General features: G+C 51.2%; 1 protein-coding gene across 14 annotated transcripts in view; it reads right to left on the reverse strand.

The window, feature by feature from the left end:
- SCMH1 (Scm polycomb group protein homolog 1) overlaps positions 1-12563 on the reverse strand; it is a 113136-nt gene that overhangs the window by 14506 nt on the left and 86067 nt on the right. For 12 of the 14 annotated variants that reach the window (XM_065576866.1, XM_065576863.1, XM_065576872.1 and 9 more), the window contains 4 exons: positions 11549-11675; positions 9110-9310; positions 3212-3394; positions 1449-1580 (listed from right to left, as the gene is read on the reverse strand). In XM_065576866.1, coding sequence (XP_065432938.1) covers positions 1449-1580; positions 3212-3394; positions 9110-9310; positions 11549-11675 — 643 coding nt within the window. The remainder of the gene's footprint in view (positions 1-1448; positions 1581-3211; positions 3395-9109; positions 9311-11548; positions 11676-12563) is intronic. The other 2 variants (XM_065576869.1, XM_065576868.1) reach the window with 1 other exon arrangement.

A 12563-nucleotide genomic window follows, 5' to 3' on the forward strand; every position in this document is an offset into this window, starting at 1 on the left:
CTGAGGCCTTGTGGACACTACAAACTGAGCTAGGGCTGATGGCAGTTCAACTGCAAGCCTAGCCCCAAATCAAACTGCATTCAGCACCACTTAAGTGCTGAGGTTAGGGCCAAACTGCATTCAGCACTGGGAACCCTCGCCAGCAAGCATTCTCTTTGCAGCGCAGACAAGGGTTTCCCCTCTTGTAGCTGGAGAACCCACTGCTGGAAGGGCAGATTAGCTGCTAGTTATTTGTAGACTGTTACTCTCCTGACCGAACACCCTGATGCCTTACATCCTAATCATTCCCGTCACTGGGACGTTTCTGGACACCACACTGCACGTCAGTCTGAGCGCAGAGGCTTTGGATGCAGTAATAGCCTTGAGCTGGTCTAGGGTTAAGTGAGTGAAAGGAAAGTGACTTTCATTTCTATTCCCTGGGAAACCTGTTGGCTGGAGGGAATCTTACAGACCAGTGAACTGTGTAAGAAAAGCTGAAAATGGCCTGCACAGATTCTCACTGTGATCCAAGACATGGATTTTATTCCTAATGTTTACTGAACACAGGGATTTAAACAGAGCAACTGATGCTCACACTCATTCCTGGCTAATGTAGTCTGCATCCTTACATCAAGGCCATTCGCACTGCACATCTGTTAGTCTAAAGGCTACAGGACGCTTAAAACATATTTACTCCATTACACAAAGACTGACAGAGAAGCTCTACAGTCCTGGATCTTTCAGCTCAAATCCTTAGGCAGAGAAAGCTTCCAACTACATCGGCCCTCTGGAAATATCTCCCGCGTGCACACTGGCTGATGGACCAAATGACAAAAAGGGCATTCATCCAGCTACGTTTGGTCATGTGGCCCAGCACATCCTCCCCAGCATTCATGTGACTGGCAGTTTAGAAGTCGAAAGAAACTCTCTGAGAGCCAAGAGGTTTGGGCAGGTGGGTTTACTTAGCTGGTTTCATGGATGCTGCTCTTTGAGGTAAATCCTGGTAGAGCTCCCATGCACTGACTGAGGGACCGATGGGATATTGGGGGGGGGAAATGGCTGGAAAAGGGAAGCAGGTTCCCTCTAGCACAGAGTCGACCTGTGGCACTCACTACAGCAGGTGGTCATGGAGTACAATACAGTGGCTGTACTGATTAAGAATGCCTGGATAATTTTATGACCGTTAACAACATATAATAATAATAGAGACTAAAATAAGGATAGTCAAGTCTCATGCTTCATGGCACAAGATGATCAAAGCAGGGGTCATAAAGGGTTGCTCCATGCAACTGGCTTGGGGTATTGGATTTTCTTCATCTTCCTATGATGCCTTAGGCACTGGCCCCTGCTGGAGTCTGAAAACCAGACTTGCTGGACCCAGGGTTAATTTGGCATTGTAAATCCAATCATGCTACACTGGTTAAGAGTAACTATAAACAGCCAGGTTTGGGAAGCGATGCTGTGCTCACCTTCCAAAGGGTGACGGTCATTCTTTGGTAACTTGGGGGAGAGAGGAGCGCTGTATGGAGGGGAATCTTGGGAGTATCGCTTTGTACCTCGGCCTGGTCCCTGCAGAGTGCCGTCTAATGAACTGCTCCTGTCTATAAAAGAGAACAAGCCCTACTTAGGAATGGAGACTTCCTGGGAAATTCAGTCCAGCCTGGATCATTTATGACCCATGTACAACCTCACATCAGCCTGGCAAACCTCTGGGAGCCATCTGGAGCTTGATGGCTTCAAATTTAATTTTCATTTTGCAACATTTTGAAAATCAGAGCTATTGGTGATGGCACACAACTATTAGGTGCGGTGCCATTCTATCTCCTTTAATTAATTTCATGCCGTTTCTCCTAGTTATACATCTCAATTCACCCCAAGCCATTCCTTCCCTCCACAGACTGCGCACCCTTTACATATATGCAGGCCTTAGACAATTAGGAAATTCTCTATCCCTTAGTCATTATTTGGCCCAGTTATACCCTGAGTTCTTCAAACCCATCCCTCCAGCTCCCTCATCAGCACTATTGCGCTTCTCCAAATGCCTTTCCCTCCAACATGGCTCCAATTTTTGAATACTAATGCACTGTGCGCAGCCTGCCAGGAACAGTCTCAGAGGGCCATCTAACAGGATGATCTGTGATGAGATGCCTCCAGATTTGTATCTGATTTTTTGCAACATTTAACATGGCAAGCTCAGATCCACTTTACTGCTCACAATGACCTCTTGGTTTCCTGAAAAGCTGCTGCTTCCCAAGTGTTTCCAGCCTGCACGCACTTGTGATTTGGGCTGTATTTCCCCCCAGGATGTATGCACACTGGAGATTCCTAGTTCCCAGCCACTAGCCAACAGTAGCTGGTTTCCAGTGTGAACCCTGGGCTGCCTTCACTTTTGCTAAGCTAGTCACTCACCCATTTTGGAGCAGCGGAGCAAAGGGACAGGATGACCCATTAGCCCTGGAACCTTTATTGAGTTTGAGATAAAGAGCTTGGGAGGGATTTCCTCTCCCATCCCCTCTACAGGATTCCAGCAGCCTGCCTCCTGCATTGTGGGGTGTCACCACTTAGTCTTTGCTGGGACACTATGTGTCCTCTTGTGAGTCTACCTCGTAGCACTTTAATTGCAGAGCTATATTGCAACCTAGTCTCTGTTGCACAGTGGCATGAGCCAACATGCCCAGGATGTGTTGCTTCAGACAGCGAGAGCACCAGCCATGCCAAGAGACCACAGTCCAACCATGCACAATACGCCAGCAGTGTGGCTCCCAGTCCCAAGGTGTAAACTGAGCTTTCCTACTGGCAAGCGTGTTCTTTCTGTTGGGACAAGAGTCACAGCCACGACTTAGGTACGACTTAGTGAAATTTTCCATTTACCTACTGCATGGGATCATCTTTCTGTTCTCTACACAAAGTCTCTCACCCTAATTCCTAAATGGATCAGTAACCTAGATCAGGTTACATTTCTCAGACTAGCCACGCAGGGAATGAGTGATGCAGAGAGGGTGAGACAGATGAGTGGAGATCTGTTGGCACAAATGGAAATCAGGTAGCACAGGCAGAAAGTGCAGCATCGGGGATCCTGGGGGTGTGAGTGACAGTAGATGTTGTGCAGTGAACCCACAAACTAGACTCTGCCGTCCGTACCACTGCCATCTCTTAGCTGAAGGGTAAAGTCTGGTTAGGACGTGGTGCTTCGAGGGACACCAGAAAGCCCACCCCCAGCCCCAGCTCCTACCTGGTAGGTACCTGTCGTGGCTGTACGCGTGGGAGTGTTGCATATGGTTCAGAGTGAAAGGCTGGTTCCCAAAGAGGTTGTCGCTGCGCAGGTTGTGGCAGAGTTTCTCCAAGAAGCGGAGGACGTAGGTGATGCTGTTTACTGCCGGCAGATTCAGTGTGTGCTGTTCCCGATCAAACACGGCTGGAGACAGAAACAAACAGAGCCGAACACATAAACTCCCAGGCTGCACAGCCAGCTCCTGTACCTCCACCTCACCTGGCTAACTAAAGCAAACAAAACCCACTGCTTTCCCCTGGCTTAATGCCGGGGAACTCTCCTCTCTGGGACAGGCCAGAACCAGCCTGCTGCACCCAGCATCAGGTGGGTCTGTTTTGCCTGAAAAGCTTATCTTTAAAGGTGTACTGAAGGGCATGCAAGGACAGGGTCTGTGCTTCCTGTTCGTGAGCGGTGGATAAATATGACCTCAAAGTACTTAATAAAAAAATAGTGGGTCGGAGAAGGGACTTGGGGCTATCTCCGGGGAGGTTTTTTTGCATGAAAAACAACAAAAGCTCCACCCCTCACCCTCCTCACCTACTCCTGGAGGACTTTGGCAAACTTTGGAGAGTCTGGAGTGCAACCTCACAGCTGGTGAAACCTGCGCTTTGGTTCACTAATACTGCGCCCCCTCAGCTGCGGCCGGGAGAGCTGCCAAGGGGGACGTTCTCTTTTAAGACACCTATTGGGTGGTGTCACATTATCCACCTAAACACTGGGCAAGAAAGAGAAAAGAGAGGCCTTAGGTCTAACTGGTGCTCTCTGTGCACTCTCTGGCCCCTGGCTCGGGGTCCCCGTCCAAAGATCTCAAGGAGGGCAATGTAGCAGCCTTGTGAATTTTTACAAGAAGCTTTTCTGTGTGTAAGGGGTTGCAGGGGGAGCCAGTGGTAGGATGTCAGAAGGAAATGACTTCGGGCTTGTCTGCATGGTGGAGTTTGGTGGATTAGATTTCTGTGCACTAACAGTTGCGGAATAACGATTCTGAAGTAATTGTGTGCACATGGCCGGCTTTTACTTACTTTCTTTGAATCCGAGCGTACACACAGCATTTACTCCTTTCAAAGTTCTAAGTGGGTATTTCATGCTGCTGTCCAGCTGCTGGGCTCTGCTCATTCTGGGATTCTTCTCATGGTACATTGTGGGTTATCTACCATAAGGCACTGGAATTCTGAGTCTTGGGGTCAGAGCAGCAAATTCCTATGATTCCTCTCATCATATCCCAGGAGTCATCTGTCTTTTGCAAGTCAGTGCCATTTCCAAACTGCTGTCAGCCAGCACGGAAGGACACAGTTGTGTACTGCGATCCAGGCTGCCACACGTGTATTTGTGATCACACATCTGGGCAGCTGTCGTGCTGCTGAGCTATTTTTGGTAGAGCAGGAGGAGAAGGATGAAATTGAGCAGCCAACTGTGGATAATGTTTTTCTGGGTTTGGGACCGCAGCTCTGGCTGGGGGGGGGGGGGGGGAAAGGGGGACAATGATCCTGGCCTGAGGTAGAGGAGGCAGAACTTCAGGATGAGAACGGGCCCTTCCCGAGACATCTGCGAGGAACCCCAGAGCTGCAGTGGCATCGTACCAACATGAGAGCTGCCCTCAGCGTGGAGAAGGGCATGACCATCACTATCAGGAAGCTCACCACCCTCAATGCTGCTGATCAGTAGCTAACCAGTTTGGTGTTGGTAGATCAGCTGCCTGGGCTGCTGTCATGTAGGTATGTGCTGATGTCCGGGGTCCCAGAGCCTGGCAATGCACAGGAGGTTGTGGATGGATTTGCATAGCTGGGGTTTCTGAATTTTTCAGGGCCATTGCCATATGCCTATCCTTTGCCCCTCTCCCCAGGCCTCAGAGTTCACCAAAAGCAAGGAGTATTTCTCTCTGCTGCTCCTAGGCCTGGTTGACCTCCAAGGCAGGTTCACCAATATTAAGTGGGTTGGTCTGGAGAGTCCATGTTATCAGGATCTTTTGAAACGCAGAGCTTTATTTAATGAAAAGTGGAAATTGTGCTTCCAGGATGGCTATGGACATTAATGGTGCTGCGATTCCCCATCCGTGTGGGAGACCCAGCTCACCCTGGGCTTATGAAGCCTGTTACAGGAGACTTGGACAGGAACAAGGAGCTGTTCGGCTCTGGCCTGAGTAGCTGCAGAATGACTCTGGAGTATGCATGTAGAAGGCTGAAAGGGAGACGACGACATCTCATGATGAGGTGGGAGGCTGCGGTGCAGTAGCTGCCTCCTGATCACTGCCTTGCTGTGCTTTGCACGTCTGAGAGAGCCTTGCTGATGGCTGGGAGAGAGAGGTACTGAGACTTTCAGAATGTTATGAATGGCCACTGCATACTGCAGCAAACTGTCAAGGCCACAAGGTCAGGGGATGCCTTGGGCTCCTACTTTGAGGCTAGGAGCTGAAATGTTGCAATGTAATTTGATTGTGCATTGTGGGAGGGTTTCATTGCTCTGTATGGACTAGTGAAAAAAGTTTATTTTGCTTTTTAAATACTTTGTGCTGTAGTTTTGGGAAAGGGCATTTTATTATGTGCATGGGAGAGGTGGTATTTTATGAAAGTTTATTGAACTTTTGTCAAAAATCACTTACTGAACATCAAATAGTGCAAACAACATTTATTGATCAAAACTGTGTATCCATTGTAACATGAACCAGAACATAAAACAGTGCACACTGTGCATAACAATGCAAACTTTACACAACATGATAGTGCAGAAGTGCACCACATGACACAAGTACTGAGTGCACACCTTAGTGCTGCACAAGTCACAGGCATATGTACGGGCAGGATTTCTGCCTAATGTCTTTCCTTGGCGTGTGGAGTGACACGGGAAGAAACCATTGTTTGCCATTATGGGGGTGAAGGAGCTGTTTTCAGTCTGGTGGGTGGGGTGGGAAATGCCTGTGGCCAGAGTTTTGGGAAGGGTACTGCTGCTCCCAGTACGCATTCCTCTCCATGGATTGCAGGGTTGGAGTGGGTTGGAATTGAGGTGGTGGGGCTGTGGCAGAATATGGCACCATCATGTTCTCGATCAAGACAGTCTGTTCTTGCATGAATTCCAGGAGCTGCCTCTGCCTCTCCCAGTCACTCTCTCCATGTTCTCTGTCCTCTCTCTGCAAGAACTTCCTCCACTCCTCTGGCTTCTTATCCCTCTTCGGCAATGCTGTCCTGAGGTCCTCAAACATTGTGTTTGGCCTTCTTTTCCCTGGCCCAGAGATTAGTCAGGCATTTGGAAGTTACTAACAGTCCTTTTCATGGTGTCAGGTGCAGAAGCTGGGAAGCAAGAAACAGAAGTAGTTATTATAATTGCCATAGGAACCAGAATCACAATGATAAAATGTTGCTTTTTCCTCAGTTTCGGAATGCAATTGCAACGGTACCTTCTCAACCTGGGGAGAGCTTGGAGGTGGCAGAAGAGTTTCACCTTACTCCCTCTTGTTCTAACCCTAGGCAGTTGGTGCGGTGGGGGGCTGCGGTAGGCAGTGGGGCTTAGGCCAGTGGTTTGCATGGGTGGGGTGGTGGTGGTAGGTGGAAGGATTTGGAGGTTTGCCTGGCCTGGGGCTGGGGAGTTGCAGAGGCCAGGTTAGTAACTGCATGTTCACCTCTGCAGGCAGGCCTAACGTCGGAGGATGTAACCTTACTACAGATCACCAAGAGCAGAGAAGGGACTTGTTCAGAAAGGCGATGGGAGTTTAATTCTTGCATTTAACTCTGGCACTATACCTCATGAAATGCTAACAAAGCTGGAATCTCAGGGCATTGATCAAACTGTGAAGCAAAGTCTTTTATGTTGTATTATTTTCCTATAAGTGATGTTTCAGTAAGCATGTCTACATTACAACCACCGTGGTACCATTAGCTTGACTGTGGCAGGAGGGCCAATGGACAACTGGGAGAAGGACCCACAAGGAGGACACGACCGGGGCTGGGGGGGCGGGGCGGTGTGACAGATAGCTGTGGGAAATGAAAGTATCAGGGAAGTAAACCTGCAGAATTTTAATTCTGAGGCATGGATACCATTTTGAGCACAAGAGGAGGAGGACAGAAGCAGAGTTCACATCCACCCAAAATGGTGGCATCTAATGGGCTCCCAGAACAAAGTTTTAACCCCATCAACACAGTTTAATTGTAATACAGGACATCATACTTACTGGCCAAGGCCCTCTGCCCAGGACTATCAAGCTGTGTCCTCCTGGGGGCTATCTGTTCCTCGAGATCTGGTCAGGCTCTAGCCTGGAGAAGAGATCCTGGCTTGCTGGGGACACCTCCTCCTCCTCCAAGTCCTGGTTGGGACTGGGGTTTTCCTCGGTGCCTTTGGCATTGTCCTCATTGTACCAGGGAAAATCCAATCCAGCTCCTTAAAGTAGGGGCAGGTAATTGGAGCACTGTCAGGCCATGTCTGTCCTTGGCTGTTCTTATAATTCTGCCAGCAGCGCTGCTTTCCTGTGTTGCAGGAGTGAACTGCATCTCAGGACAGCCCCTCCCGGTCATCCTGCCACCGGCACTACTTCCCTGTGTTGCAGGACTGAGCCATGTCCCAGGATGGACCCTCTCGGCCATTTGCTTAGCTGTACATGTGTATTTTCTCCTCAGGGTGGCTGCTGTTTAGGCATGACTGCACTGGCTCCTCAAGGAAACCCCACTGCTGCACATCTCCAGGTGTTTGCTGTAACACTCCAGGAGTGTGGAATCACAAAAGGGGTGCTGCTGGCTGTGTGCCACCATTTAAACGTGGGGCCATCCAGTTGCCATGAGCCCAGCACAGCAGACAGCGTACCCACAGACAAGTCAGTCCTGGCGTGAAGCGATGCAGTGTGGGATATCAGTGGGAGGACTGAAAAGTTGATCCAAAATACAGACGTGTCCATATGAACATTTCTCCACACTAACTCATTCTGAAATTAACCTAATCCACTTCAAAGTGGATTATCCAATTCGCACAGTTGATTTGGAAGAACTGTGCTGTGTGGACACAGCCCATGTTAATTAGAAAAAACAGCAGTTAGTCTGCAATAAAGCCCTGCGTACCACAGCCCTTGATCAGATGAGTCTAGCAGCAGCACTCTGACAGACCTGATGGAGGCAAAGTCCAGGAGAGAAGGGTTCACTCTTCCCAGCCCCTTGTACCAGACTGTGGGACTCTCTCTGGGCACCTCCAGGAGGACTCGGAGCACAATTCCCTGGTGCTCATGGGTATATTTGCAGGCACCCTACACTGATGGTTAATGAGGCAGGGCACAACTAACATGATCCACCATGGATCAGCTTGAAGCTGCTGAATGTTCCCCTTTCTCTTACGGGTTTAGGAAGCAGCTGGTATCACTGAAAAGAAACAAACAATGTAGCACAAAGAACACTGATGAAACAGGGGAGGATGGGCTTGAGGCTAATGCACAGGACTGGGAACCAAGGAGGCTGAATTCTGTTCTCAGATCTGCCACCAACGAGCTGTGTGGCCTTGGATAGTCATGTCACCTCTCTGTGCCTCAGTTTTCTCATCTGTAAAATGGGGAAAAAGTGACACTTCCCACAGCACCCCATGAGCTAGGGACTGCATTGATTAGTGGCTGAGAATGACACTGTGATTCTTTGCTGGAAGGCACATGGGAGTTTTATTCCTACATGCACAAGCATGTTATACACCCCTCCTATGGCTGGAGAAGCGATCCTCGCTTGTTTAGGCTTTATACAGCAGCCCGGTACAGCGCTCAGAGCCTTCCAGACTCCCATGGAGACTTCCCTGGCTGGGGATGGCCACAGCCGACATCAGGACGGTGCTGTGCTCCAGGGAGATGGTTCCATCAAAGATCTCTCAGAAAGCAGGGCAGGGGGGAGAAAGCTTGGTTCTTACCTGAAATGACCTCTCCCCCATGGCCTTGCTTCAGGAAGGAAAAGACAGTTTTCTGATGGTAAGCACAGTCAATACAGGCCTGTACTGCCTGCTGCAGCACCACAGAGGCCCGAGCTGGTCCAAAATGGTCAGGCAGCTGCTGAACTTTCTTTTTGTCCAGGTGAGGCCCGGTGCTGCTGGTCTTGTTCAAGTAAATGCAGACTGCAGGGAGAGAGAAGGTTCAAGGTTATCCTGCGAGAGCTGCTTGCCCAGAACACCCAACCCTGCTTTGCCACAGCCCTGCCCTCCTGCCAGCATGGGGCCTGCCCTGTCATAAGCTCACCATTACCCCGCGAGAGCTGCCCACCCACAGCCCGGCCCTCCTGCCAGTACAGAGCCGGCCTGCTGTCATATGCTCACAAACAGGATGAAGCAAGCCAGTCCAGCATAGCCACTAGTCTGCTGCCTACCAGCACAAGGCATATTTAGAAGAGGTACAAGCCCACAATGCTGATTCCTTGCTTCCCTTGGGCTCATCCTCCGCCATGCTAGCATCTCCTCCACGGCCTCTGTCCTAGTGCTCCAAGTATGCCAAGCTGTGGGCGTGCTGAGCGTCCGGATAACGGCTGAGACTCTAAAAGGAGCCTAGGGGAGTTCAGCACCCAGCTCCCACTGAATTTCCAGCCTAGGTCCCTTAGGCTTCCCTAGATATCTGTCCAGCTGTGCTGAGGGAGAGTGGGCCCAGCCATACCGTGTGCTGGGCAGAGTTAGCATCAGACTCCCCTTTCTGGGGTCAGCTTTAATTCTGACTCAAGACTGGAACCCCACAGAAACTTTAGCTTGGTCTTTCTAGGCTCTCGACCCTGGCTCCTTTGTGCCCAAAGCAACTCTGGCTGCCCCTCCACCCTACTAGGAGCTCAATGGACCCAGCAAGACGCTGCAGCAGACACCCTGACTTTTAATGCAGGGTTCTGGGGTGACTCAACACAGCCGAGCCTGCCCCCCTCTCCAGTTTCAGAGAGAACTAGGGTGCTGCAGCCCTTCCTGCCTCAGAGCAGCATGGGGCTGGAGAAATGAGTCCAGAGCGGCTGAGTTGCTAGGATGTGTGTGTCCAACCATACGGCTCCAAGAGAGCACTCTGCCCCTAGCTGCAAGGTGAGCCTCAGCCCAGGGTGAAAGGTCTCGAGTGTCCATACAGAATCCCTCTGTTCAACCCAGGGGACGCCGCTAGGTACTTCTAAGCCAGTGGTTCCCAAACTTTAACAGCCCGCGAACCCCTTTCACTCAATTGTGAAATCTCGTGAACCCCCTCCTAAAAATGAATATTTTCAGGGATTTAAGTTTAAATTTCCTCAGTGTGATGGATGCCCCAACTGCCGGGCCGCAGAATCTATGAACCTCTGAAAAATATTTTTAATTGAAACTTTTTTTAACGAACATAGAAAAACCAGAAACCAAAAATGTTTCTGTAAAATGATTTTTTGGCTTTTGTTTTAAAAAAAAATGGTTTTGAATAAAAATAATTCATTTTTGGTTTTCAAAAATCAGAAAGTGTTTCATGAAAACAGTTTTTGAAAATGGATCATTTTTCCATTTCAGTTTTTTGTAAATTTTTCTTGGGGAATTTTGAAAAATGTGAAAAAAAAATCAAAACGTTGTGAAAAATGCTTGGGATTTTCACCCACCTCTAGTTTCGGGTGAGGTTGTGGCTGGTGGTAACAAGGAGGGCCGTGGTTCTGGCTTTAGATGAGATTTGGCAAATTCCTGGGGCTCGGGCTGGGGTTTGGGCTGCCGGCTCCCCCGCTGACGGGGGCAGGGCTCGGGCTGCCAGCCCCAAATGCCCGGCCCCGCTCTCCCGGGGGCTCGGGCTGCCCACCCTGCGCAGAGCGCTGGGGTTCGAGCTGCCGGTTCCCTGGCAGACAGGGGAGGGGCTCGGGCTGCCAGCCCTGCGCGGAGTGCTGGGGTTCAGGCTGCCGGCTCCCCTGCTGACGGGGGCAGGGCTTGGGCTGCCGGCCCCAACTGCCCAGCCCCGCTCTCCCTGGGGCTCAGGGTGTCTGCCCTGCAACCGGGTCCCACCTGCTGTCTCCAATGCCCGGGGTCCTCTGTCCGCCATTAGTTAAATTTTTCTGGCGAACCCCCTGTAACGTTCTGCGAACCCCCAGGGGTTCACGAACCCCAGTTTGGGAACCACCGCTCTAAGCAATAATTAATGGGAGGAAAATGCAGTGCAATCGCCCAGCTCTAGCTACGTTCCTGAGAAATGGAGGAGATGAGGGAAGGCACCGGGAGCCTCTGGGTCTCTTTGCAGCCTGATTCTTCTCTGCGTTAGGCCACTATTATTCCCACACCAGCCAGACTTGCTGCCATGTTTGGAAATCGTGGTATCTTCACTTGATATTTTCTGGGTTCCCCCAGACTCCTTAACTCATCATCGTCCCTGAGGGGGCGAGCCCAGCGTACCTGTGGGGGCCTGCATGGCAGAGCTGGGGATAGTAGCAGCATCCTGGGGCACAGTGCTGGTGTCTGGCTCTGGGGTGCTAGTTGTTGGAGAGGTGGGGGCTGGATTCAACAAAGTCCGAGGTTTCCTCTGCAGAAAGGGATTGGGAAGAGTTCTCCTTTTACACATGCTCACCATCCCGCCACTCCCACACCGTCCTGCCCCACCCACCACCCTCATCAGACCACGCCCCTGCCCTGCTCTACCCCAGCCCACATCAGACCCCACTCTGCTCAAGCCCCCCACCCACATCAGACCCCACCCCCCGCCCTTCTGTCCCCACCACCCTCGTCTGTCCCCGCCCCCATCCTGCTCAACCCCCCCCGCCCACCACCCTCATCAGACCCCACCTCCTGCCCTGCACTGCCCTCATCAGACCACGCCCCTGCCCTGCTCTACCTCCCGCCCACTGCCCTCATCAGACCCCACCCCCACCCTGCTCTATCCCCCGCCCAGCACCAGACGACTCCACCTCCTGCCCTGCACTGCCCTCATCAGACCACACACCCCCGCCCACCGCCCTCATCAGACCACGCCCAACACCCTCTTCAGACAACGCCCCCACCCAACACCCTCTTCAGACCCTACCCCCTGTTCGCCACGCTTCCTGACACTTTTAAATATGATCATCCCTTGGGTTGTGAGGCTGGAGTCTAGTTACTCCCTCCATTCCACACCCCTGCCCAGTGCATGTGCTGCCAGCCCCTGCTGGGTTGAGGACCTGGAGTCTAGAGATGCTCCCAACCCCCACACTCCATGGGTGTGCTCCCATTACCCGGCAGTCCTAGGGCTGGACTTTGCCTCCTACACACACAAAAGCATAGGTGCTGCAACTAGGGGACGGAGGGTGCTGGGGGCGCTGCCGCAACTCCTCACTTAAAAGAGGTTTCCATCATATCCAGGATTTACGGTTTGGTTCGATGGCTCTCAGCTCCCTCACCATACAAATTGTTCCAGCACCCCTGCACAAAAACACAG

This window comes from Chrysemys picta, chromosome 23 (assembly GCF_011386835.1).
Source record: "Chrysemys picta bellii isolate R12L10 chromosome 23, ASM1138683v2, whole genome shotgun sequence".
NCBI lineage: Eukaryota > Metazoa > Chordata > Testudines > Emydidae > Chrysemys > Chrysemys picta.